General features: G+C 34.2%; 1 protein-coding gene across 1 annotated transcript; it reads right to left on the minus strand.

Moving 5' to 3' along the window:
* Window positions 1–949: 949 nt before the first annotated feature.
* LOC149196980 (jacalin-related lectin 19-like) lies at window positions 950–21,539 on the minus strand. The gene is made up of 4 exons (XM_089408518.1): window positions 21,534–21,539; window positions 21,313–21,450; window positions 1,324–1,518; window positions 950–1,225 (listed from the first exon to the last, which is right to left on the minus strand). Exons 1-4 carry the CDS (start codon window positions 21,537–21,539, stop codon window positions 956–958), a joined length of 609 nt encoding a protein of 202 aa, XP_089264644.1. The 3' UTR covers window positions 950–955.
* Between the last annotated feature and the right edge of the window lie 5,846 nt (window positions 21,540–27,385).

Consider the following 27,385-nt stretch of genomic DNA (forward strand, 5'->3'; position numbering starts at 1 on the left):
TTAAGGAATTTTGTATACATATTTTATTATTAAATGTAAATTTACAATATCTTATCAAGAAATATATTTTCTTAATGATTAAATCATTTAAATTATACTTAAATTGTTATAATTTTTTATCAAATTCAAATCATTTATATATATGTATGGGGTTTAGAAAAAAAACTGTAATATAAAATTTAAATCTTTTTAAATTAGATGTTTAGTTTAATATAAATTAGATATAATTTGGGTAATTGGTAAAAGTTAATTTTTTTAAATATATTTTTTTGCCATGTTTTTAAAATTTATTATTTAAAAATCTATAATTCTAAATATTTTTAAAAGAGAAAAAATATATTTATTTTTAATAAATATATTTAAAATTTTATAATAAGATAAAAAAATGTGATATAACAAAAAAATTAAAAAATCAAAATAGAAATAAAAAAATCAAAATTCTTAGAACTTATAATTGATTTAAATTATACTTAAAATTGTTATATTTTTTAATCAAATTCAAATCATTTATATATATGTACGGGGTTATGAAAAAAATTGTAATATAAAATTTAAATCTTATTAAATAAGATGTTTAATTTAATATAAATTAGATATAATTTGGGTAATTGAGAAAGGTTAATTTTTTTAATATATTTTTTTGTAATGTTTTTATAGTTTATTATTTAAAAATCTATAATTCTAAATATTTTTAAAAGGAAAAAATATATTTATTTTTAATAAATAAATTAAAATATCTTTAAAATTTTATAATATTTTAAAATAATTACTTATACAATATTTAAGATGAAAAAAAATTCTGATAAAAAATTAAAATTAAAATCAAAAATCTTCAAACTTATAATTTAATTAATATTATTATTTAACATACTATGAAACCATATCTAAAATAATAACATTTTGAAAAATCATATTTTTATTAATTAAAAATTAAATTCTACCGCTTCTAATGTAATTAATTTGACATACTATGAAAACATACCTTTCGAGGCACCGCAGTGTGTAACTTTGAGAGATAAACTCCGATACAATCCAAATATAAACCACTCCGACCATGAAAGCCCACTATTTTCCCATAGCTATTGGGGAATGAAAAGTAATTCCCTTTTTCTCTACCATAAGGTCCATATTTCTTCAAGTTGCTTGTAAAAGTCAATGACCTTAAATAAGTGTCGTAATGTCCACTTATTGAAGTGAGAATCTCTTTGGGATAATCCAATTCAATCTGTAAAAAATAAATTATAAATTAATCAATATATAAAAATTAAAACAATATCAATGCATATTATTTATAAAACATATTTATTATTATTCAGTCATCACCTTTCCAACTTTTTTTCCACCGTTTCCTCCATGCTCGAACCGAAAAGGACTTCCATCCTTATCATATTTAATTTTAATGGAATGTATGGCATCTCCATAACCTACGATTATTCTGTGAATGCCTGAATACACTCCATCATCCCACTTGTCCCCACCTTGGCCTCCCCATGGACCAACTGATATGGGCTTCAAACTCTACAATAAGAAGAAAATAAAGACCTTGAATTAATTAATTTTTCCATTTACCACAAAAAAAATTGTACTTAATTAACTTTCACAAAGACTTCAAATTAGTTAATTTGTCCATTTACTATGAAAAAAATCTACTTAACTTTCACAAAGACCTCAATTTAATTTATTTTTCCATTTACTAGAAAAAATAATCGTACTCAACTTTCACAAAGACCTCAAATTAATTAATTTTTCAACTTAATAGAAAAAAAAATGTACTTAATTAACTTTTACATTTATTTTAAATGAATGAAATATAAAGGAAATTATATAGACACCAATTTTAATATTTTCAAATATTAGTGTATAAACCTAAGTTTTTATTTTGTTTTTAAATAAAAGACTGGTATTATCCTCTAACATCTTCAGGTTTGAATTTATTATAATTCTTTTTTTTGGTCGTAGAAAATTATAAAATTATCTTTTAAACGCATCACAAAAGCAATTTGACAAGTTAAATATTGATTAATCGATATTAAGGTTTTAAAGGATTAATGTAACTACTCTTCATTATTAGAAGAGGGACGTCTTCGCCCGTGCAAAGAGCAAAATGGCACTATTATTTTGCCTTGGCAAAGCTTTTATCTTTTACTAGATTGAGGTATAAAGTATAACGCTTAGGAAATCAGATTCCTAATTATCTAAGTAATAAATGCTGGTTAATTCTCTTAATTGTGTGAAAGGAAGAACGCTTTAACTCTTGTATTTAACGAATTTTGGTAAAAATATAATTGATATATTTTTAAAAAATATATATTTATTTTTTTATGTTTTAAATTTATTAAATATTTAATAAAAAATGAAAAATGATTTTTTTATAATCTAACAAAAACTTCAGCTAAATCTCAGTGAATACAGGAAATAGGGATTGGGAGAAATTATACTAATCTATACGGATTATGGTGCATTAAAAATAGAGATTTAAGAGAGTTGACAATTCAATTTTGAGCTTTGTCATTATGAAAATATGAATGTCTAAGAGAGTTGACAATTCAATTTTGAATCTATACGGATTATGGTGCATTAAAAATAGAGATTTAAGAGAGTTGACAATTCAATTTTGAGCTTTGTCATTATGAAAATATGAATGTCTAAGAGAGTTGACAATTCAATTTTGAGGTTTGTCATTATGAAAATATGAATTTAGACATTTGAATTTGAAATATGAAGGAAAATTAAGAATTTTAATTAGTCACTAGGAGAGTGTTCATTAAATTTATGAATAAGAATTTTAGTAATCGATGTAAGACAAAGAACTTATGAATCGATTAATGTGAAAAACCAATTGTCTTGATGAACACTTATTTTAATTTAAGGTATCATCAATTAATTTTGAAGTCTTAAAAGATAGTGAAGAGCAATAAAGTCATCAAATCTTTCATGACTCCCAATGGCTACCAATGTCTTAGCTCAACATTACAATCATCGAACATCCATTGGAATACAATGTTTCAACCAATTAGAGATGTAATTTGAATAAAGTAATGAAGGTGTGAACTTATATGTGGATTATGAAGTTAGTTCCCATGTATGTTTATCCAAATAAAATATGAAATCACTCACTTGGGAAGCTTGTTGGATTCTCAAGCCAATGATTCACCACATGGAGGTAAAATTGGTAGGCATGAAGGTCATTAAGACTCTAGGGTGAGTAATTCATCCATAATTCTAAAGGTGGGTGAAGTTTTCCTTCTAGGATAGACAAAATGACAAAAATATTGTAATACCCCTAATTTGATTCCTAGACATTAATATGTTAATGTCCACATTTTTTATAGGTTAGACAGCTGGTTTGTGACAGATTGCGCTTTGATTGTCACAACCTAACATTACAAATTATGATATAGCCAAAATACTTTAACACAATCTCTAACCATACAAATTCCTTACTTGCATGAGTGGTTTCCATGTATTTAACACAATCTCTATAACCATACAAATTCCTTACTTGCATGAGTGGTTTCCATGTATTTATATTTTGTAGTTATATTTCTTTCTCATCAAACTGATTTCTCTGCCAAATAGGTTAAAAATATAATCACTTGTATATCTTCTACAATATAGATCTCCTACCCGATATGTATTAACAAATCCATGTACATCTAATAATCTATCTACTTAGGTCTTCCTTGATAGAAAATTCCGTAATATATAGTGTCAATGCAAATATCTAAAAACCCTCTTTACAATTGTTCAAATCTTCTTTCCTATTTTTGATATATTCATGCTAAAAACTCCCATTGCATGTGCAATTTCTGACCTAGTACAAATAGTTTCTATTGGAGGGGCTAGTCAACTTAGTTGGGTAGCTCAGTCGAGTTGACATAATAAATACATATTGTAGAGTCGGTCGACTTGCTAGTCGAATTGACTGTTTGAGTTGGTTAAGGATATTTGATTCCAACAGCTGCACTGTCGTAACTGTCGACACATGATATTTATATATATGAATGTATGCACATCAATGGAATGGTTTGATTTTCTCATTAAGAGAATATAATAAAAAGTATTTCTTTGTTGGTTCTCTGCTACCTTGTCTCTTTTACATTACTTTTATTTCATGTGATTATGTGAGTTTTTGTTTTCCTTTCTATTTATAACTAACGTGCACTTTCTACTAGACTACAGCATTCGCTTCGTTGTCGGTAGTATTGGACTTGTACTTGTAACATGCAAACATAAATTTTAACTTTACAAGATATACGCCAATGGTGGAAGAAGAAGATTAATAATTATTTAAATAACTACGTGAGGAGAAATAAATTGTTAATTACAGAGGCTAGGGCACATTTTTTTACAAAAGCACATGAACTATTCATCGAAGCAACGCCAACCAAGATTAAGAAATTCCTTCATCAAACCACTAATGCGATGGAAAGAAGATGAGGGAAATTGACATTAAAACTTACAAATGGTGGTCGAGCCAATCTACATGAGTGGGTCGAAAAGATATTGGACAAATTTTGTGAGGAGCAAGCAATACAAGAATGAACTTATATTGATCGAATTAAAACAAGGCTTTTCAATGATTTTTACAATAATTTTTTTGTACCATACCGACCTTATTACACATGTTTCTCCTAGACAAAGGAGACGGCCATATGGTAGAATTCCAACCACCTCTTCAATAACCACTAAACTACGACCATCGTTAGAAGCAGATCAACTGGGAGAAATTTCTGGCCGCTCATTGTAAAAGCACAAAAAAAGTGTGATTATTTCTTGAGCAAATAAAAAATGGATGTTGATTTTTCCCTCGTCGACTGACAATAAGTTTTCTCAGCATGGGGGTAATTATCTGTGAATAATAAATTAGAAAAAGCAAAAGAAGGAAAAGGAGAAGTATTAATATATTAAAATGGGAGGAAAGTGGTCAGCTGCAAAGAAATGACAAGATGAAGATAGTATATGAAAGACTTTAGATGGATTTTGATTGTATAAACAGTTGACCAACATTAAAAAGCAGGACAAGAGGCAAAAGATACGAGAATAAATAAGAGAAGAATACCATAGAAAGAAAATTCAAACTCAGGAGCGTCAAACCGAAGATGCACAAGACTCCTCTCATGCTCAGCATCCATGAGTTGAAGCGGTGTAGCACTTCCCGTTCCAAAAAATACTATTAATCTATAAGTCTTGGAAGGCAATTAGACAAGATGGAAATGAACAACTCTGGTCCAACATTACCATAATCACTAGTTGCATCAATACCAAGTCTCTGCATTCAAGAATTCCTTCAACAATGACTGCATTTTAATTCAAAATCATCCACCATTGGGTATAGGAGTGATGAACAAGATAATTTAAGTGATTGACTAAAAATTGAAATTCTTGTTGTAAATCAAACATGTATTCATAATCAAGAAAATGAATACATACTTCTCCACATTAGAGATATCGCGAACATACCCCACCCCATCGCAATTATTATCTGTCGAGGAATATGAAGATACAAACCCAGCCATTGAAGAGTCACGACTCGGGACAAGTCGGTAAGTTGGTTCATGGAATATATAGAAAAAGGTTTTCAAACCAACAAAATACTAATAAATGATGTCGAAGTCAAAGTAAAATAAAAATAAAGCATTCCACACTAGCCAGAAGTTAAAGTTGATAAGACCGACTAGTCAAATAGTCCGAAAGATATTAGGACCCCTAAAGGATGCACGAAGTATAGACACGCGAAAAATCCCTTAAATTTTCTCAACATACTGAAACAAATGATGTGGAGTAGTCACACACCTCGACGACTGACAATACACTAGAAGAAAAGATTGAAAAATTATAACGCTCTTTATTGGCATTATCCCTCCAAAAAAACAAAAGAAATCGTGCATTAACTGTAGAAGTGAAGGGAATAACAAATATAATTGTAAATTTGTTGATTATTTTGATCAATATGTTCAACGAGTTCAGTCAGATACATATTGGGATATATGTTGAATTGCGTCAAACCACAGTACTAAAGAGTGTTAGTATAATTTACATAATACTAAGCCTAAATGGTGTTCCATATATGAGGATAATAGCCCCTCAATGCAAGAAGGTCATTCAAATGTGGAGAACAATCCCAAATATCATGTTGTTTACCATACTCAGGCTTCGAATCAATATAATGAGCCACCTATCCAAGGAGGAAGAGAAAACGAAAGAGGAGGATATGGTGGTTGAAGGGGAGGACACAATGGTCAAGGTCATGGTAGAGGTTGAGAGTGAGGAAGATTTATTATTTTAGATGCTACCAAGAGGGTCCCGCGGCACCTAGATGCCCACTAAAAGACAAGACCAACTTATGTTCTTATAATATGTGTGGTTTGGGTGAGCACTCAGTGGAGGATTTCCCTAAAATTCTTCAAAATATATTAAATAAAAGGGTCGTCAATTTGTTAGTCCTTTTCAAAGGAAGATATTATAAATCCGAAAAACCTCCATGTCTTTACTAGGTCTAGCACGAGTCAAGAAAATACTTCTTGGAATCAACGAATCCTCTGGAACTATTAAAGGAATAATAATCATTTGGTCGCCTTGTTGAACTTGTAAATATATTAAAAGATTGCAATGTAGGAAGAAATCAACGCAAAAACGTGTGCCATCTTCATAAAGTGGATTTTCAGACGATGACAACCCTCGGGTAAATCTGCAAGTAAATGGATATATGATGAAACAAGTCATGGTCAAATTTGGATCTCAAGTAAATATACTTTCAAGAGAAACATGGATTAATTTTGGGAAACCATCACTTCAGAAGACTAATAACTATCTTCAACTAGTTTACCAAAGGTTCAATGAGCCAATTGGAACACTATGACAACTTAAGCCATCAATTATGGGAATTTCGACCTTTGTTGACTTCGAATCCATGGACTTAGTCGATGGAATTCCGGCTTATCCAAATTTAGTCAGGAGACCATGGGGTCGAAGGATGAATGCCACCATATCTTTAGAAAAAGACATAATTAAACTAGAAGGTAATAATAATAAGATAATTATTTGCCTAAACCCTCGCGAAGGAAATCCTTTGGTTGAACCATGGGAAAAAAAATCAGAGACAAGAAGGCTATATCAAGTCCTGCAAGAAGATAAAGGAAATTTGGAGCCTAATGTATTCAGAGAGATATTAATCGGCTCCCCACTTTCTATTGGACAAAATTCTGACACCAAGATCTATGAATGTAAAATCGACAATTATGAATCTAAAGTGAAAAAACGTTAGACAATTGAAGAAATACCAATGAAGAATGTTTGGTCATGTTTCACCATAAAATCTATTGCCCATAATCTAAGAAAGGAAAAGCAAAGGAGTGTCATCATTGTTACAGTTCGATTTAAATGAAGACTCCAGTAATATACTTAGATTCAAGAAATGGGCTTCTCCTATGAATCACGTTGAGCAAGTGACCAAATATATTGGAGATCAAGGGAGAATGTAGAGCTTGCTTCATACTTTCCTTGGTCAAGCAGCTCCTTGGTGGGATACTCATTCGACCCAAATCCAAACGTGGACAATAACAACAACATATTTTGTTGAAAGTTCTGGAGGGCATATGTTATCAATACAAGAAAATATCCCAATATTCAAGCCCGTACAAGATCTCGTTCTTCATATACAAAATTGTGAGTCATAATGGTGAAGAATTAGATATAGGGATGAAAAGGTTTTGCCTCGTATGTTTCCCAACACTTTGGATAATTTTCCTAATAAATGGTACAAACTGGAGGAAGCTCGTGATCAGTCATTACAAGGGAAAGAACTAAAGATAATTTTATTAAGGACTTTGAATTCTAGCCAAAAGAGTAGGAATTGGTCAAGGAAACTCACTATATTAAATAATTTTTGAAAGAAAAATCCTTCAATAAGTGGAAATAAGAAGTAGAAATTGACATCTCATCAAATCCTATATGCAATCATGTGTCATGCTTATCAAATGATAAAATTTCTAGTCATTTGTAGATGGAAGATACTCATACTACTGGTCAAGTTTTTTGTTGGAAGAAGGAACATTCCAAAAATCTCAGAAAAATTAAATCAACGTTTAAAGCGGAAAAGAAAGAAAATGAAAAGCTTGATCAATTATACTACATTCCGAAAATCTCAGAAAAAATAAATCAACGTTTAAAGCGGAGAAGAAAGAAAATGAAAAGCTTTGATCAATTAGACTTTCCACCCACATATCAACAGGTAAAAGTCAGACATGTCAGAGACTCGACAAGTCAACGGCCCCTGAATAGATGGATGTAGAGATTAAAACAAAGGAAGTTGATATATCAAATGACAACCAACCTAAGCTAGCCCAAATAGGTGACTACTAGTCAGACAAACAAACAACAAAATTTATCAACTTACTAAAAGAGTACCAAGAATTGTTTTCCCATAATTATAAAAGAATCAAGGGACTTGTTAAGGAAATGGGGGAAACGAAAATTGACCTCATTTCAGGAGCAAAACCTATAAATAAAATACCATACAAACTTGAACATAAATATAAACCCATCGTAAAAAAAGAGATAGAAGGGATGCTAGTTGTTGGCATCATCTACCCTCTCAATAAGTCAGAATAGGAAATTCCCATGGTTGTGCAACAAAAAGAGCACGCCCCTACAAGATTGGGAATGTGTGTCGATTTTCGTGGACTAAACAAGCTCACAATAACCAATCCATTCCCTACTCCATTCACATATGAAATAATAAATGAAGTAGTGAGCCATGAGTGTTATTGTTTTACAGATGGATTCTCAACGTACAATCAAGTGCCTATTGTGGAGGAATACTAGGAGAAAACCACATTTGTTACTAAATTTGGGCCTTTTGCATTCACAGTAATTCCCTTTGGTTTAAGGGATGCACCTGCAGTGTTTTCAAGGATTGTATTCAAATCCTTTCAAGGATACATCTATAATACAATGGAATTATACTTTGATGATTAGACAATCTATTCATTATTAAAATATCATATTCAATGGCTATGTTTAAAGCTCGAAAGATGCAAACATATTTAGTTATCTTTAAACATCAAAAATGTATTTTTTCTACACCAATTGGAATACTGCTATGTTATGTAGCATCCAAACGGATGGAATAAAGGTAGACATGGCAAAGATCAAAGTAATTTTCGATTTAAAGCCCCCGATTAATAAAAAAGCAGATCAAAATATTTTTTGGGCACACACGATACTACAAGATTTTGATAAGGCATTATTACTTTTCCAATGGAAGAATTACTGAAAAAAGAATGTTCCATATGTATGGACGACATAATGCAAGGAATCGTTCCAACTATTAAAGAAGAAGTTGGTTGAGGCACCTATCTTAAAATTCCCCGACTATCATAAAAAAATTCATGCTCATGTTGATGCTTCTAATATGGTAGTCGAGGTCATTTTAGCACAACCATACAATGAGTCTATACATTATCCCAATGCTTATTCTAGCCAGAAGATAAATAAAGCTGAAAAAATTACTCGAAAACTAAAAGAGAATCACTCTCCATTATCCTTGCGAATCTACACATTTAGCTCAATTTTTTACCTTCAGCTCAGTTTTGTACCTTCGCTAGAACTTCAAATGTGATGATCGGATTTTTCTTGGTTGAATACTCAAATAGGTCAAATGCACTGCTTATAAATAGTATTTTTGTGTGGTTGAATTCCCTTTATGAGGCCAACTTGGTGGAGGAGTAATACATGACCAATTTACATAAAATAAATTTTCTTTCTTTGACATAACAAGCCCAAGAAGGGTCTAGTACTTAATGTCAAGGACAGTGACTTATGACACAAATCCTAGAAGCACTCAATGGGTGCTTTGACCTAGAAACAAAATAAAATGAGCATGAAACCCATGCTTATAAAAATAATTTTCCTTTTGATTTTTACAATAATTTTATTTTAACAAATACATATGAATTACATGATTTCATGAGCTAGACAACAATCATGAAGACCGATACTAGCTACATTTTCAACATAAAGTACTTGCCAAGTGATGACCCACCTTCCTTCAAGAGGAATGTTGGATGGTGAGAGGTGTTTCTCTGTTGCAAATGGCAGAGGAATGTGGTATATCATTGTATAGGGAGTAAATGTAGGGTTGTTGGCTGGCTAGTTGTCCAAAGTAGGAGACAAAATTTCTCCTATAGGATTACCCACTTTTGGTGGGTAACAGGTCTTGTAATTAACAATGTAGGAGGATATAATGCTAAGAGATTTTTCCCAAAGGTGAAGCATCTCATAAAGGAGTAAGAGGATAGATCTCTAGTCTTTGCACTATGCGAAAATCCTCAAGGAACCATGAGAGTCTTTGAACAAGCAATTATAATGACCATAAATTTCATAATGATAGGGGACTTCAAGAATCCACTACTCTGATGCTCCCTTTGAGAAGTTGGCATACGTAACTCATGGGAACATGCCATACACTAGGCTAGAGGGACCCTTAGGCTATATGGTACCTATAATCTGGTATAACCAAGAGTATAGATGACATTGTCTTTGAAGTGCACGTACATGTCAAAGTAGTGACAAAGTTTTGGAGTTTACAGGCCTGTTGACCACACTTTGTCAACAACCCAAGAAGCAAAGTACAAAGCAACAAATCATTTTTTTTCAAATCAATGTCATCATTTAGTTTCCATTTATATCATTGTAAACTCAATTTCTGCGAAGTTTATTGTAAATTATGCTAGTATGACCATCGAGTCATGTAATTGCACCTAGGTAAGCCTATGATTTTTCTCAAAGGATTTCATCCTAGGAAGTTTTTTAATCTCCCCAAATTATGTGTGCTTGTAAACACGGATAATCAACAGAGCTTTTCTTCTAGCTATAACCCCAAAGCTAGGGTGGAATTCTTTGGCAATGTCTTAGGTGAGTCCTCGTGTTTATCGAGTCTATTTTAAAAGTGTGTTTAGAAATAATTTTAATGAATAGCCCTCATAATTAGACACCAATACCATGGTAACCTCACCGGCCTGCTAAGCACGCGCTCGAAGAGGAGACATCTGACTTACAAAAAAAAATTAGAACCATGGCTAAATTATTTTATTATAATCACACTTGGTTTCATACTAGATCATATTGTGTCACAGAATTGGGTAATGTCTTGAGGGTCTATGTCTAAATGTGTTTTCCCCTTCTAAGGATTGATATTGTAATAATTTGATGTAAAAAATATTTTAGAACCAATTAATTAATTTTTCTGGCAAAATAAAAATAAAAATTCTTAGCCAAAAAATTAATTAACTTTGAGTCAAAAATAATTTGAGAAGAATTAAATACTCTACAAGTAAAAAATAATCAAAAACTCGTGGGTCAAAAAGAAATTAATTTTTGGAGGTCTTCCACCAAGGGAAAATGGATATTTAAAAAAAAAAAATTGACCCCTTGGACCTCGGTGGTTAAGCAAAGTCAAATTTTTTAGGAAATTAATCCAAAATATTAATTTTTGGACTAATAAAAAATGGTTTTTAAGAGAAATTCGAATTTTTCCTCAAAAGTAAAAAAATCAATGGTGGAGATCAAAAGAAGATCAGATATTTTCGACGGACGAGATTATTTTGACAAGGATCAAGCCAACTAGTTGTTATTTCCACTTGGAGTGGTTTATTTCTCTCACATTCTCTATAAGGAAACTATCAAGCTCCGATTTCTCATTTGATGATGGTCTTTGGATGACGTAATTTTGTAATGCATGTGCTAAGCCTTTCTCTGTTGGAATTATTTTTCGCATAATAAAAAGACTTTGGGGTTTCAGTTCATGGTGTTCTTCTATTTTCTAATCTGTGGTATGTGTCAATATTTTATTCTTTTATGCTCTATATTTTGCTAAAATTCATAATTGTTATTTCAATTGTCAGTGATAAGAACATTCTATTGGTACGGTTATCTTTACCTTAGGTGATCTGATTCACCCCATGATCTAACAGTGATTTTTAAGATTAAATAGAGATCTACAAATACACTAGCCCTTGGACTCCAAGTTCACAGATTGTGGAGAAGGATCAACCTTGTTTTAGCTATGGACTTTCATTTTGACGAATTGTTTCGCAGGAGGGTTTTCGCCAGTAATTTTTCAAAATTATTCATCCATATTATCTACTCTAAAATCTCAAAATTTTATTTATTTTGTGCTATAAAGATTTAATCGGCTAAGGAGAGAAAATATTTAAATTTTGTAAATATTGTGAATATTTCTAAAATAATTTGAAATCTGACCCTTCTTTTATTTTTGTAGCACTTGGGGTTTTGGGATTTTTGTCTTTTTGTCTTTTTTGTATATAATGGGGTTTTGAGAATTTTTCTTCATTTGTACAGGTGATTTTCTCAAGCCATCACAGGATATCGAATTCTTTTGTGAAGAAGCTAGCCCTATGGTTATGGTTTTAAGGGTTTCTCAACCCAAGAGAAGTCATGCAACCTTTTTGTCCAATGCGTTCAAGTAAGGAAGGTTGAATCAAGCCCTAGAGGCCTAGATCTAGCCTCCTAAGGCCCTAGAACCTCAATGCTCAGCCATGGAAAGACGACTGCAGGCCCTACAAGGTAAGTTTGGTGGTTTTTCATGGTAAATTTTTTGAGTTTTTGTAGCATTCTTGTGTTTTTGCAAGGGTCTAAATTTTTTGAGGCCTCTAAGGCTTAGCTGAGGGATATTCTACCCTTGCCACAACCCTATTCTCCTCATATGGTGAAGTTGCAGCCATGTTTCCCCTTCTTCCTTGGTATCACAGGCCCATAGACCCCTCTCCTTCCTCTTTTCAGTGTGTCGCAGGCCTTTTGGCCCCTGAACCCTTGAGTCGAACCCTCTTTTCCCCTACTGTGACCCCTTTTCAGGCTTATCTCCTTTTCAGCAACCTCTAGGAGGCTTCTCTTTGAGTGTCGTAGGCCAATAGGCCTTTCCTTCCTTGACTACAGGCCTCTCCCCTTGCCTTCACAGACCCTTCCAAGCCTTGTTTCCTTGAGTCGTGGCATTTTTCCTATCACCGCTGCCCCTCTTCCAGCCCTAATCTATCACTCCTTGCCTCATCTTAAACATAAGCATTGGTATTTTGGGACTGACATTTTGTTTTGCAATGATTTTGAGCTAACATTGGTGGTTGCAAGTAGACATATTCATTGGAGGATTCCTACAAGCCTAACTAGTCACCAACAAGGCCACTAGGCCTAGTGGTTTGCCTCCTTAACCCTCTAATTCTCATCACTATTTCATTACAGCCTTAAGATATAACATAACAGTGGCATAAAACGTAATTAATAGTCATATCATCTCATTAGAAAACCATTTGCATTATTGGGCATTCATTTTTAGCATCCCTTGCATTTTTTGGTAATAATCTTGTTTTTGGCAAAGTGATTTGATTTACTATTGTGAACATTGGTCTCTTGCAGCCATCTATTGCATTCATACGTAGTTCACTGTTAGCAATCTCATCTAATTGACAAGAGATATGTGCACTCATTAATCCTCTAAAAGATAATTGGTATCCTTAGACTATTTTGGCATTTTTTACATAAGATAACCTTGCTGCTCTCAAGTTTGCTCTTGCTCTCTTAATGACATAAGCATCAATTAAAGAATAACACCATTGAGCGTTTCTAATTGCAAGTATTCATACATGTCATTGGTTATCAAATTAATGAATGTTATGCTCTCCTCCTTTTCATTGACATTGAAAAGCATTAGTACATTGTGTTGAGGATTGCTAGCATTTCTTGTGACACTGGTTTTAAAAGGAATACTAATACTTGTGGTTGTCATTGTTATCATTGCCTAAAGAAATTGGCTATTGGATAAGTGGCTACATTGCTATTGTATAATTAGCATTTCTTGTGAGTTTACCTTTTTTTGTAACAAGTGCACTAACACATTTTTTGCAAGTGAGCTTCACATCTAAGAATCATAATTGAAGTCAACTCACTCTTAAAGCACTTGATTGATCACCATATTTATATTGTGATAAGAGTAATCCTGAATTCATATAAGTAATCTCAAGAATTGCTAATTGTGTTAATATCTTGTTGAAGGATTGACATTGTCTAATTGGCACATTAATATTGTTAAGAGGAAAATTGGACTTGTGCATTTTACATTTATTGTTATTTGATCAAGTAATTGTGCATTGTGAGATTTCTAATCTCGAATTGCTTTGCACTCTCCACTTGTCATTGAATAATATTTTCAAAGAGTTCACTAAGCATTGCTTTTGGTGAAGATTGTCTTTGCAATTAAGTACTTTCCTTGATTGCTATAACTCAAATATTATTTGGATAATTTGTCTCGAAGTACTTGAGACATTTAACAATCTCACCTAAAGCTAATCACTCATTTTGCGCTTACATTTTAGGAATAGTAGTGCATTAATTAATTTACCTCCAGCCATAAGCTTGGTTGAAAGACGATAGGACCACCTTTCTCACCCATCTTGCGAAGTTTAGACCCCCACTTCTGGTTAATATGATGACCTTGCAGTGGTCAAAGCCATAGTCTCTGTGACACCGGAAGCATTTGAGTGGTTAGAAACTTAGAACTCTAGAGGAGGTATCGTTAATATAGCCATTGCTATCTTCCCCTAGGTTTCTCTCCACAACCGACACTTGAGACTAGCTTCAAAACAGTTGAAAGAAAAGACCCACTTAGATAGGCATCTAATCTAAAATTAACCAAGAGTTTGTATTTCACTTAGTTCTAGGTGTCGCATCTCATATAGGATAGTGTGCATTCTAAGTAGCAATTGTTCATCTAGTAACTTGATAACTAATTTATATTGTGCAAGTGATTTGACTCCATAAGGAACTGGTCTCTCAAATAATCCAATTAAATCGTGCTAATATTTGAACTTGTTATTCATCATTAACCAAGTTGCAAGGCCATTCAGTTTTGTCTCTCGAATTTGTTGGTTCCCAACAAGTCTTTCATCCGCATATTTCATAGGGACTACCCCCGTAGCCTACTATATGGAGATAGCTAGAAAGGAGAGGGCGGGGATCAGAGTGACAACCCCTGTCCTGAGTCATTGTCACATCTACCTGTACAATTTGGGTGACAACAGGGCCCTTCTAGTTCAATCCATGTGGCTTCCAAGCAAGCCTTAATGATCTTTGATCTAGTACCTTTATTAATATCCATCTTAGCATCTTGGCAAGCTAGGGAGCATTGATGGAGACATGTTGACCCAAATATTGGTTTAGTACACTTGCATTCATCAACAAAGTTAAAGTTGCCTACAATCACAAAAAAATTACTTGAACAACGAATGAAATAATATGTTTACAAATGGGGCATGAATTGTCTATGCATACACAATTCATAAGGTGAAGTGCCTTCCCCCATGAGGGGGTTATTGCACCACATTTATAAATGTCAACCTTAGCATCCCAGAAAGATATAAAATAGAGTTGACCAGTGTTAAAATTGGCAACTAGGGCCAAATTCCATGTGGGTCATCTTATGGCAACTGATATTTTTCTTGGATCCCTCTCATCGAGAGCTGTAGGATTGATCTAAAGATCATCTGATTCCGATAAGCATTCATGGAGTTGTGAATTTATTTGTGTTATAAGACAATTTGTCAAGGTCGGCCTGCAACCAAATAAACCCCACATGTGCTCAACATTTTAGTATAAAAAGAGATGACTTGAGAGTCATTCCACACACACTTCTATCTTGATTTCCCTCCACTTGTCTTGGGTTTTAGTGGAAGAGAAATCTAGGTGTGGAAGCCCTAGAAACTGGAATAAAAGAGGCCGCCCTAGCCACAGTCAAGAAGAAGGAATACACTGCCCTAATCTAGAGGACGCAGTGATGAAAGAGAAGCGCTAATGCTATCTAGAAGGAAGCCTGCAACCCTATATGTTGGTCCCTACCAAAACGCAGTGAAGGAGGACATTACCATGCCCTAGCCGCAGCATTAGGAGGCTGCCCTAGACAGTGTGGAAGGGCTGTGTGGACAGCATATTAAGCAGGAGTCTTAGCCCCTGTTTGGAGGGGTCTGAAGTGTTGGAGAAGGGGTTGAGTTCCCTTGTTATCATGCCACAGCAATAAAGGACTGTTGGAAGGGCAGCCGCAGTCATAGGACTGATTTGTGGGCAATTTTAGTGACACATTTATAGGGCCACAATGAGGAACTGCTAACAGCAATTGGGAGATGAAACTTGGATGGCCGAGAGACCTAGAATGGACCTCCTAACCAAGCCGCAATCACCTATAATGATAGCAAGGCAAATAGGGGTACTTTCCCTATACGTTAGGCTATTTGGTGTGCCCTAACCAGACTAGTACATGCACAGAACCCTAGGCAGAAATCAGCAGTAGCATGCAGAAGAATTGAGGGTTGTTTGTGGACTGGTGGATAGATGCATGGGACAACAAGGCAACTAGTAGAACAGTGCTAATATATATGGGACAGTTGGGCTACATGGTGCTGCCCAGAATGTTGGGACAGCACAATGATGGGGCAACAATGTCATTATGGACAGCAACTATGATGGGACAGCCCTATGACATAGGACAGCTGTGGCATTGTGCAGTAGCTGCAGAGTGGGACAGCAGCTATGACATGGCAGCAAAGTGGGACAGCAGCTGTGACATGACAACAGCTATGACATGGCAGCAAAGTCGGACAGCAGCTGTGACATGACAGCAGCAAAAGCATGGTGCAGCGTGGCAAGCATGGACAGCGTGGCAAGCATGACAAGCATGGAAAGCGTGCACAACATGAATAGTTGTGGCAACCATGGTGCAGCATGGCAGCATGGCAAGCATCGTGCAACATGGCAAGCGTGGACAACATGGATAGTTGTGGCAAGCATGGTGCTGCAAGCACATGAGACATGTTGTATGACAACATGGTTCAACAATGGTACATGGGACAACAGTGCAGCAGTCATGAGGTCCAGCAGTGTGATGATGGGTGCAATATGGTGCAGCACGGTGAGGTGCAGCATGATGACGAGATCCAGCACGATGATGGATGAAGGAGTCATCTTGGAGAATCAACTGAAGCAGCATGTCTTCAACTAATCTCATGTATCATCTTTTTAGAGATGATCTATGCTCTTATCTAGATAAGTCAAAGTGTTGACTTCTGCTGTAAATGTACTATCTCTCTCTCTCTCTCTCTGTGCTGAACTATTGAAGAACATATAAGAAGAATTGATCAAGGGTTTCCCCACATTGGAGTTTGTCCCTGGCTAGTGCCACATCTTGTATCCTCTTGTCTTGGCTTGTCTTCTATGATTTATGTTTATGTTCTATCTGCAGTTTACTTTAATCCTGATGTGATTGCTAATCTGGAAAAGATATTGAGCTAACTGTGAAAATTGAAATAAATTGCTCTAAGCATAGAACATACCTAAACTTAACAACCAGACCAAATCTTAAGCAATAACCAAGAGATACAATAATGTGCACACTTTGCCATAAATGACCACAAGTGAAGTGTACCATCATTTCAACAATTTCTTGTATCTTAATACAAATATGAGGCATTTTTTCAAAACAAATTCTAGTGAAAGCTTGAAACTCAATTCATGAATTTTATTTGTCTTGACTCTTATTGCAGCTTATTGGTGGAAAAAATTTGGTGGTCTGCACCCTAAATTGCAAAAGTTTGCAATTTGAATTTTGAGTCACACATATAATGCCTCTGGGTGTGAATGCAACTAGAGTATCATTGCACATATTACAAGCTAGGAAGAGAACTTGTTCAGAACAGAAAATGGTTGCATAATTTGGTCTTTGTTCAATACAACCTTTGATCGAGATGCAACCCATTCTTGAAATACCCCTAATTTAGAAACCAAAGTCTTATAGGGTATTAATCCCTCCTAAAAATGGGTTGCGGACAGTCAACCAACAGCATTTGCAATCAATGACTTACCGTAGATGGACTTCAAGGCACTTCCACTGCCACAGAATCTAAACATTGGTGTTGGACGTTCAAGGGCATCAACTAGTGATTTAGAGATCAACTAATGGCAAACCTATATAGAGATTGTAAAGGAAGAGGATTTAGAATTGTTTGTTTACATAGTATGCTTTGATTGCAGACTCTAGTATGAAGTTCTCTGGACTCTAGAGGTGATTTAGAGCCTCAATGTTTATGTATTTTAGCTTATATTGTATTGCAATTGGTGCCATTTTTCTATATACAACCTTCATTCTACATATATGAGAAAAATTGCATTCGTTGTCTATAATGGTTTGGATCTGCATTCATGTACATAAATAGAATTTCTTATATCAAAATTTAAATAATTTATGTATATTTTGGTTGGCTGAATTTTTTCCTGATTCTGGTCTGGTTAATGGTTTTCTACTCTACTAGTTCAGTTCCAGTTCTACTTCTGAAAACTATGCCTTAAGGTTTTGTTCTTCTTGTGGTCTAACCAACCCAAATGTCACTTTAAAAAAGGGATGAGGTTGGGTGTAGTTCCCAGGTGAATATGATAGAACAGCGACCCCTTAGACTTAGCATCTAAGCTGAAAGGACTTATTATGCAAGGTAGCCCCTTTGGGTGTATCATTGGAAGCAACTTCCAACCAAAATAAAAATAAAAATAAAAACAAAAAAATATGGAGAAATACAACTCCAGACTACAAAATTTGATGATGTAACAATTGATCATTGCATATAGGTCCACATTCATCACATATGTCTGACTTATGTCTACAATTTTGCTTGCGTTATGCTTCTGGCATGCCCTTACCACAATGTTTAAATGTTCTTTCCTGCTCTCAATATTGCGACAAAGTTTTCCTGCCCCTTTCTGTCTGGATCTGCAACTGCATTTCTGTGACTTTTTGTAACTTTTTGTGACTTCACAATTCTCTGCCACTGACAATTCTTCCAGTCTTACCTTAGTTGTTTATTTTCAAATACTGGAACCGACTTCACATTCTTGGACCACTCGTGGGAAGACACAGAGGGAAACGTTTCCCCAATGTAGGGGACGCATCTCCCCAAAAGAGGTGCTTTTGGGTGCACCCCCCTCAAAAGGGGGACACCCACAAGCACCCCTTTTGAATTTCAAGAATTTTTGTATCGGGAAGCCTAATATTTAAGCTTGTGGCCCTATTATTGCTATGCAATTCATGGAAATGTTAAATTCTTAAAGTAAAAGTGCGTCCTTCTACTTAAATTTTTAACATTACCATGAAATGACTCGGGATGTTTGAGAGTGGTTTCGACCTCATTGGATTTCATATGGAGAAAGTTTAATTTTAGATTTCACTCAAAATCCAGCAAACTTAACATTTTTTCGGGATTTTAGGATCAGGGGGATTGCAACATTTCCATTTGGCTTTTGTCATGTACGAGGGTATAGAACTAGTATTTAATAAAGAGCACCAAGCCCTTTGTGTAAATTGATGTTAGTGGCATTGGTTGTCGAACTCCTCTATCATGACCCTACTAAAATTGTACCCATCACTCAAACAAAATCTTGACTTGACATGCTACGTTTTTTCTATCTTATTTTTAATGCTTAGAGGGTGATATTGATGACGAAGATCCCAATATAGGTAATGATATTGATGATATGTAGGTAGTTGTTGTAGCATGATTTTTTTGGATGCTAGAGGTCATCTAGAGCCTGTTTGTTGATGTATTTTCGGTTCAGAGATGGATTGCACTCAGTGCTATTTTGGTTATGTGCACCCTTACATGCTATATAAATGAAAACTTTTGCTTATTTATGTATAAATGGTTTGGATTTATATGGATGCACATGAATCTATATATTTGAAATTTGAATATTTTAGGTGTTTTTGGTCAACTAGTTTTTTGGTCTGGTATTTTTACCAGTTCCAGTCTAGTTCGAATCAGTTCTCAACTTCTCAGTTCAGATGGTTTTCCAGTTTAATCACCAGTTTGGTTTTGATAACATTGGCATCTACTATGGTCTATTTTGCTTAGTACTAATTAGATTCTAGAATGATGAATGATGAATATGGATCAATTTATTTCATCATTGAATCTCGTGGTGTATGGATGAATGATGTATGTACCAATATGAACAATGAAGATGGATCAGTGTATTTCATTATTTAATTCAATTATGTATGGATCAATATATTTATGCTTTCATTATTGAATATATATTTTAAATATGTATAGGAAACTTAGGGGGGACGGGGAGATGTCAGGGTATATATATATATATATATATATATATATATATATATATATATATATATATATATATGTCAGGGTATCCCACCACATCCTCCCTGTGTGTCTCCCCACACTCGCATCTCCCTGTCCCAGAGTCTTGGTGGAACATTGATTTGACCTGAATCAATGCAATCACCATACAAACTTGTTTGTAGGTAATTAATTTCTTCAATGAGGTTATTGCAGTATTACGCAATAGAAATGTGCTAAGTCATTCAGAACCATAGCTGCATAAGAAAATTGTACGGTTGCAAGAAATCCAATTTATTAGTTCATAAATAATTAAACCAAAGATATCAGATAAGTGTAACAATTATATTAGGACATACGTGTGATTGGTAAATCAGTCGAATGAACAAAATCTGCCTAACTGTTAAAATAAACCCTTATAACAGCACTGTGGATAGGTATTCATAGATATTAAATACAGAGGAAATAAACCCCTATCACAGCACTCTGTGTATTCATAAATATTAAAACAAAATATGAAGTAATTTCTATAAAACTGACTTGGAGACTCCAAACTCTGGATAGATTGGGCAAATCAGTTATGCATAATTGAAAATTTATGTCTAATGCCAATTAAGAACAGGGTACAGGAGGTGATAAGTACTTTGGATATCATTTCTTTCTCACATGTATAAAGAGAGTTTAATACTAATGCCAATTAATTGTCTTAAGAAGATTTACTCTTGCAGGAGGGTGCCTTAACTGAAGATGAATTCAGAGAGGAGACTCTCCTTTCAGTCTCAGAAAGACAGTTGTATTAATCCTTAGTTGCTGACAGAAAAGGCTGGATGTGTCAATTAGACCTTGTTTTTGTTTTAGCTGGTGATAATATAGGGTCATTGAGTCCTGATTTTGTTTAGTGGCTTGCCAAGGTGTCCTTGTGGAAACTAAGAAGACTGTACTTATGTAATCATAGGACTGCGTTTACACTGTACAGACAGTGAAATGCTAGTTCTGAGGCTACGTCTCTTGAGTCTGAACAAGACAGCTGAATGTATATTTTGATTTCAAACTCTGAAATATCAAATACAGTGATCTTGGGAAAAAAATACTTCTATAAAATTGGAGTTTTTAGGACTAAACAGACCTTGATATTTGGATCTTTGCCTTTTAAATATTGACCAACATCAGTAACTGTCCCTCCAGTTCCTATCCCAGCGACCAAAATGCCAACCTTCCCCTTTGTGTCTTCCAAAATTTCAGGTCCAGTGGTCTCATAATGGACCTACAAAAACAATTGAAAGGTGATACATTAAGTGGTCATTAAGCTTAACTGTACTAAAAGACAATAAAGTTGTTTTAATGTACAGTCATGACTAGAGAAAAGTATAGACTCTATGCAACTGGAGAGTAAAAAAAAAGCACAAATAGCGAAATAAAGAGTGCCTAGCGCATCTCTTAAAACAGTAACAAATATAGGCTAGAAAGTTGTAATATAATTTATTTTATATTTTCCACTATTATTTTATAATATTCTTTAGGAGGCCCATTTTAGACCTCAAAATTTCTCTAATGATGAAGTGGGTAAAAGTAGATCTAGTCAAATCATGTACGAAATAAGTAATAGCTAAATTCATTTATGAGAATAGAGTAACACTATTTGGCTATCCCCTAATAATAATCAATGATAGGGGAACTTATTTTATCAATGTTACAATCCAAACTTTGATTCAAATTTTCATGATTGGTCACATAAAAACCATTGCTCAACATCCCCAGGCAAATGGCATTGTAATATCATTTAATAAAACATTGCATAGAGGGCTAACCAAGATATGGAACCTCGATATAGATGATTGGGATGATAAATTCTCAGTTGTCTTGTGGGAATATCGCACAACATATAAGCAATCGACTGGGTTTGCATCATTCAAAATTGTTTATGGGAAAGAGGCAGATGTACCACTCCACTATACCTCAAATGTTGCAAGTGTGTAAACTATCCTAAAATATAATAAAAAAGCAAAAAAGGGATGAACTCGTTAAATACAACGCTTAGAAGAAGATAGACTCTATGCAACTCACTAGCAACAAGTTATCAAGGGTCAGCAAAAAACATGGCATGATAGAAATCTGCAGGCCAAGAACTTAAAATTCATAGACTTAGCTATGTTTTATGATAGTTGGGTGAAGGAAGAGCCTAGAAAGTTAGAAATTGCATGGTTTGGACCCTTTGTTATTGAAGATATGTGTTCTTCAAGGGTTGTACAGTAAAAGAAATTACAAGGGCACTTATTTAAATCACTTTTCGATGGTTTCCAACTCAAAAAATATATCTCTTGATAAGTATTGGCATGTGGCTGGTGAAAACCTCTATGAGGCACTAGTCACATGGGCTAGTCTAAAAAACACATTGGTAGGCTAAGCTAACATTTTAAATGTATATTAGTATATTTCTATTTAATATTGTCATTTAATGGATTAAGTTAGTAAGTTAGTAGAAATACTATTACAAAATCTTGGGAAAAAAATATTTGTACCATCAAAACAAAAGGTTGTTAAGGAAATGGGGCAAGGATCATATTTGATAAATTATCTAAACAAGGAGGCACAACAAAGGAACTGACATCATCATAAAGGAAGAGAAGAATGTTGCAGGGAATTCAGAGAACATCATTACAGAGAAATTGACTAGACTAGACCGAATAAAGCAAAAATCAGAAGCACAGGGGTTTCACTTAGGGAACCTTTGACATATCACGTGCATTCGTGGCATATTAGACAATACCCTCAATTTGATTACATATTGGAAAATCCATCTAAAAATCACATTATTTAACCCCCTACCAATATGAACCCAATATAGCTTCCCAATTTAAAAAACCCCTATTTCCCTAGAGATTGTAAGTATCCATTTTTCCATTGGCATTTTTTATACCCCTTTATATTTTTTTCATTAACTTTAAGCTCCATTTTTTATATTTGCCAGTATAAAAGCCCTTTACCCCGTATATATCTGCCAATATATTATGTCATTCTTTCCTCAATCTATATCCCCAGTGAAGCCCCCGTGATCAAAAGTTGGACCAACCAACTGACCGACTCGAATGAAAGGACCGATATTATACATCAAGTTGGTGATATCGACCAAAGGAGGTCATTTTACTTGGCTGGAATCATTAGGGTTTGCCAAAGGATGAATTATTTCCTATAGAATCTTTGTGAAGCAAAGAAAATCCATATAGATAAGTGTTGCACTATGATTGCAAATTTATTTTCGAATACATGATTAATTTCATATTTGAGAATATATGAAGAATAAAGTAATGAATTGAGTACCCAGAGAATATATGAAGAATAAAGAAATGAATTGAGTACCCAGAAATAAGAACACTAGGAGATGGTTTATAACTTAATGAGAATGAGAGATTAATGGTTGGAATTGTTACAAGGGTCATTAAACTATGAAATTGTTGAGTTGTTTTTACATATAGTTTATGTATATTTGTATATAGTGTACCAAGGACAATTCAAGAATAATGAAAGTGGAATGTACTACCCAAAACTTGATTCTCAAGTTGTAATATGTTCATGTGCATATCAATTATAGGATAGTGACCTAGCTTGATGTTGGGATAGAGTGTCCATAATATTTTGGGCCAAAAATCCTACACTAATAAAATGTTGAATAGCCTAATTATGTAATTTTACATAATTTTCTATTAATAAAATGCATCTTGGTTGCAAATCAAGTTAGAATAGAGAGTATGGAAAAGGTAGTAGGACACCACAAGAGAAAAAGGGGGATAAGGTTTTAATAGAAATCACTAACAAAAAGAAATAATATAATATCCCCAAGTCTTATGTCATAATTCATATATTATTTCCTAAGTTCACAAGTGTAGGAATGAGTTCCCAAGTCACGGGCATATGATCCTTGATGACAACTTTCCAATAGAGAGATACATATTTAAAGCATGGAAATAGTGAAAAATAAATTCATTTTCATTGTTATTCTTTTCCTTTATAGTCTAGGTATGGTGTGCCTTATCTTATAAAGGAATAAGGCCCTACTTCCCTATGAAACTTGTGAATCATAGGTAGGATTCTATTGCCAATACTCCTTCCATTTATTAGGGGAAGGTTGGAGCACTCGAGGGGGAATTGGGTCAATACGAATAACCAAAATGTGTCATAATTCATATATTATTTCGTAATTTCATAAGTATATGAATGAGTTCCCAAGTCACAGGCATATGATCCTTGATGAGAGCTTTCCAATAGAGAGATACATATTTAAAGCATGGAAATAGTGAAAAATACATTCATTTTCATTGTTATTCTTTTCCTTTATAGTCTAGGTATGGTGTGCCTTATCTTATAAATGAATGAGGCCCTATTCCCCTATGAAACTTGTGAATCATAGGTGGGATTCTATTGCCAATACTCCTTCCATTTATTAGGGGAAGGTTGGAGCACTGGAGGGGGAATTGGGTCAATACGAATAACCAAAATGTGAGGCTTGGAGGGAACCTAAAGAGTCCATTATTCTAGTTATAGTTCCTAGAGCCACAACTCTAAGACATCTTAGTTGGTCTATGTTAGATCCCTAGATGTGAAGTTGGACAAATTGAGGGACTTTGAAGTAGAGAAGTGGGTACAATTCCTTGAGTTATGTAGTTTGATTGGAATGAGAGTGTGGTTGGAATTGTTATTAGAGTTTTATACCTTATCCTAGACATTACTTGTACTGACTATGAGACTCGGTTGGATTAGATAGCCATTTCCATTATGGAATCATAGTCCCAACTCTCAGGTGACCTACTATTGATAGAGCTAGAGTAACAAGGTTTATGGATAGATGGAATGTCGAAGGTCTATAGCTAATTAGTGTCATTTGCACAAGATAAGTGTTAGAAATATGGTTCCATGTGCTTAATGTTGTGTTACATCTTCTGTGTGTGTGTGGTTTATATGTGCTTATGCATGTTGATATTGTTGCTCTTGTTATTTTATGTGTTTAATATAATGATAGTATATATCATATTGCATTATAGGGAATCATTATGGTATCGAGGGTACCCTAATGAAGGAATTATACCTAGTAGAGTGACCACAATGTGAAATTGAGGTATTAAAGTATAGAATCTAGTTGTAAGAGCCTCTAGAAAAGTGAAATTTGTATAATTAATGGTATAAAAGTTGTTAATTTATGGAAACTATGAGCTAAGTTGAAATAATTTTGAAATATACAATCTGTATAAAGTTGGAATTATGGCTCATATAGGAGTATATGCACATTACAAACTTTACTATTTTCTTATATTTTCCCTAATAAAAGGTAAATGGTTGGTTGGGTAATCTAGTACTACATCAATGCCATTGAGTCAATCTTCTTGCTACTTGATGTTAGTGGTTCACCCTCAAAATTCAAATCAACCATCATGGAGTGTTTCTTATCTTCCAAAGCTGATAATTGTGCTTACTGACTATCAAACTTAGAAATTTTCCTCTCTTTGGAAAATCACTCACCTATTACCATTATCTACCTCACTTGATGATTTTTCTCTTAGCATTCAAAATTATTAAATTTAATTATGTTTTGGGATATGTGCTTAGTATACTTCCATTCTTGACTACAATATGAAACACTAAACATTCTCATGGTTAAATGCTACCACTTTTCCCCTAATTTCGCATTCCCTCATTTTTTTGTTCCTCCTTCCTTGATATTTTTTTCTCTCCTTTTCCCAATTATTTTTCACGACTAAGCTCATATGAAGCCAATATGACAAGAAAGAAATATGTTTTCTAATCTCTAGAGTGTTGCATAATGTCAAAATCCATGAGTTCTTCCAGTGTTGTTAAAAGCGCGTTTAAATCACGCTTTTTTCAAAAAAGCGCGATTTTTTCCATACGCCGATTTAAACCCGCTTTTTATAGGTAAAAAGTGGCATTTTTATACCGCTTTTTTCCGAAAAAAGCATGTTTTTTTTTAAAAAGCGCGATTTTTATGGAAAAAAGCGGCGAGGGCGGCGGCAGCGGGTTTATAACAACGAATTGCGTTTTTTTTTTTTGTCATTTCTGACTGTGGCCGCGCGTTGGAGGAGGAGAAGTGTTGGAGAGAGGAGCTGAAAGGTTTGGGAGCAAATCCAAGTGCTTGTTGGAGAATTTCAAGAGGAGATCACCAATTTCTCCATAAAAACGGTATGTAGATTATTTTTTTTTTGTTTTCCTTGTTTAAAAACTTTGTTTTTCATTGTTTTTGGTTGGGAAACTTCATATGGGCACCATTTTCCTTTTGTTTTCATTGTTTTTAAAGAATTTTTTGTATTTTTTCATTGATTTGGGATGGGTAACTTGGTATGAGTATGGGAACCAGTTTTTTTTTTTTTTTTTTTTTTTCATTTTTTTTTAAACATTGTTTATGTTTTTTCATTGTTTTTTGGCATTTGCCATTTGGTTGGGTAACTTGGGTTTGGAACTTTGGATTTTGGAAATTTGTATTTTGCAATTTTGTAAATGCTAAATTGTAATTTGTAATCCTAAATTCCTATTTCCTAATCCTTATTTTTCCATAGGTTTGCAAATTCAAAATTCAAAAACAAACATGCCAAGGAAATTGGATCCTTTCTGGGAATATGGTGAACCTAAAGCTCCGAATGATAGACAAAACTTGTATTGCAAGTTGTGTGGAAAGGAGATACGCGGGGTCGTGTACATGTTGAAGTATCACCTTGCACAAATCCCTCGACATGATGTGGGGCCCTGTATAAATACAAATCTTGAACTTATCCAAAGAGCCATGAGAGCATTGGGAGAATTAGAGCACGCTAGAGAGGCCAAAGAAGAACTCAAAAGGCAACTAAAAAGGTCAGCTGAAGGAAGTGGGCCAAGTGGCACTGGTTCTACTGCAGCGTCAGTCAATCCGGTAGCTGCATCATCATTTTTTGTTTCTCGAACCACACCTGGTTCACAACCAACTATCGGTTCAATGCTAAAAAGAACTGAAAAAGAACAAGCTGATAGGTTGATGGCAAAATTTCTCCTCTGGAGTGATATTCCTTTCAGCATTGTAAGGAATAATCCATTTTTCCAACCTGTTGTTAATGTTATTGTCAGTGTTGGCCCGGTGTACAAAATCCCTTCTTATCATGATTTCAGAGGCCGGATTCTTTAAGATGAAAAGCGTGACTGCACCCAAAGATTGGAGGATTTTA

The sequence above is a fragment of the Pinus tabuliformis genome, chromosome 2_2 (genome assembly GCF_031772625.1).
Source record: "Pinus tabuliformis cultivar Carrire ecotype Pingquan chromosome 2_2, CPIR1, whole genome shotgun sequence".
Lineage (NCBI taxonomy): Eukaryota > Viridiplantae > Streptophyta > Pinopsida > Pinales > Pinaceae > Pinus > Pinus tabuliformis.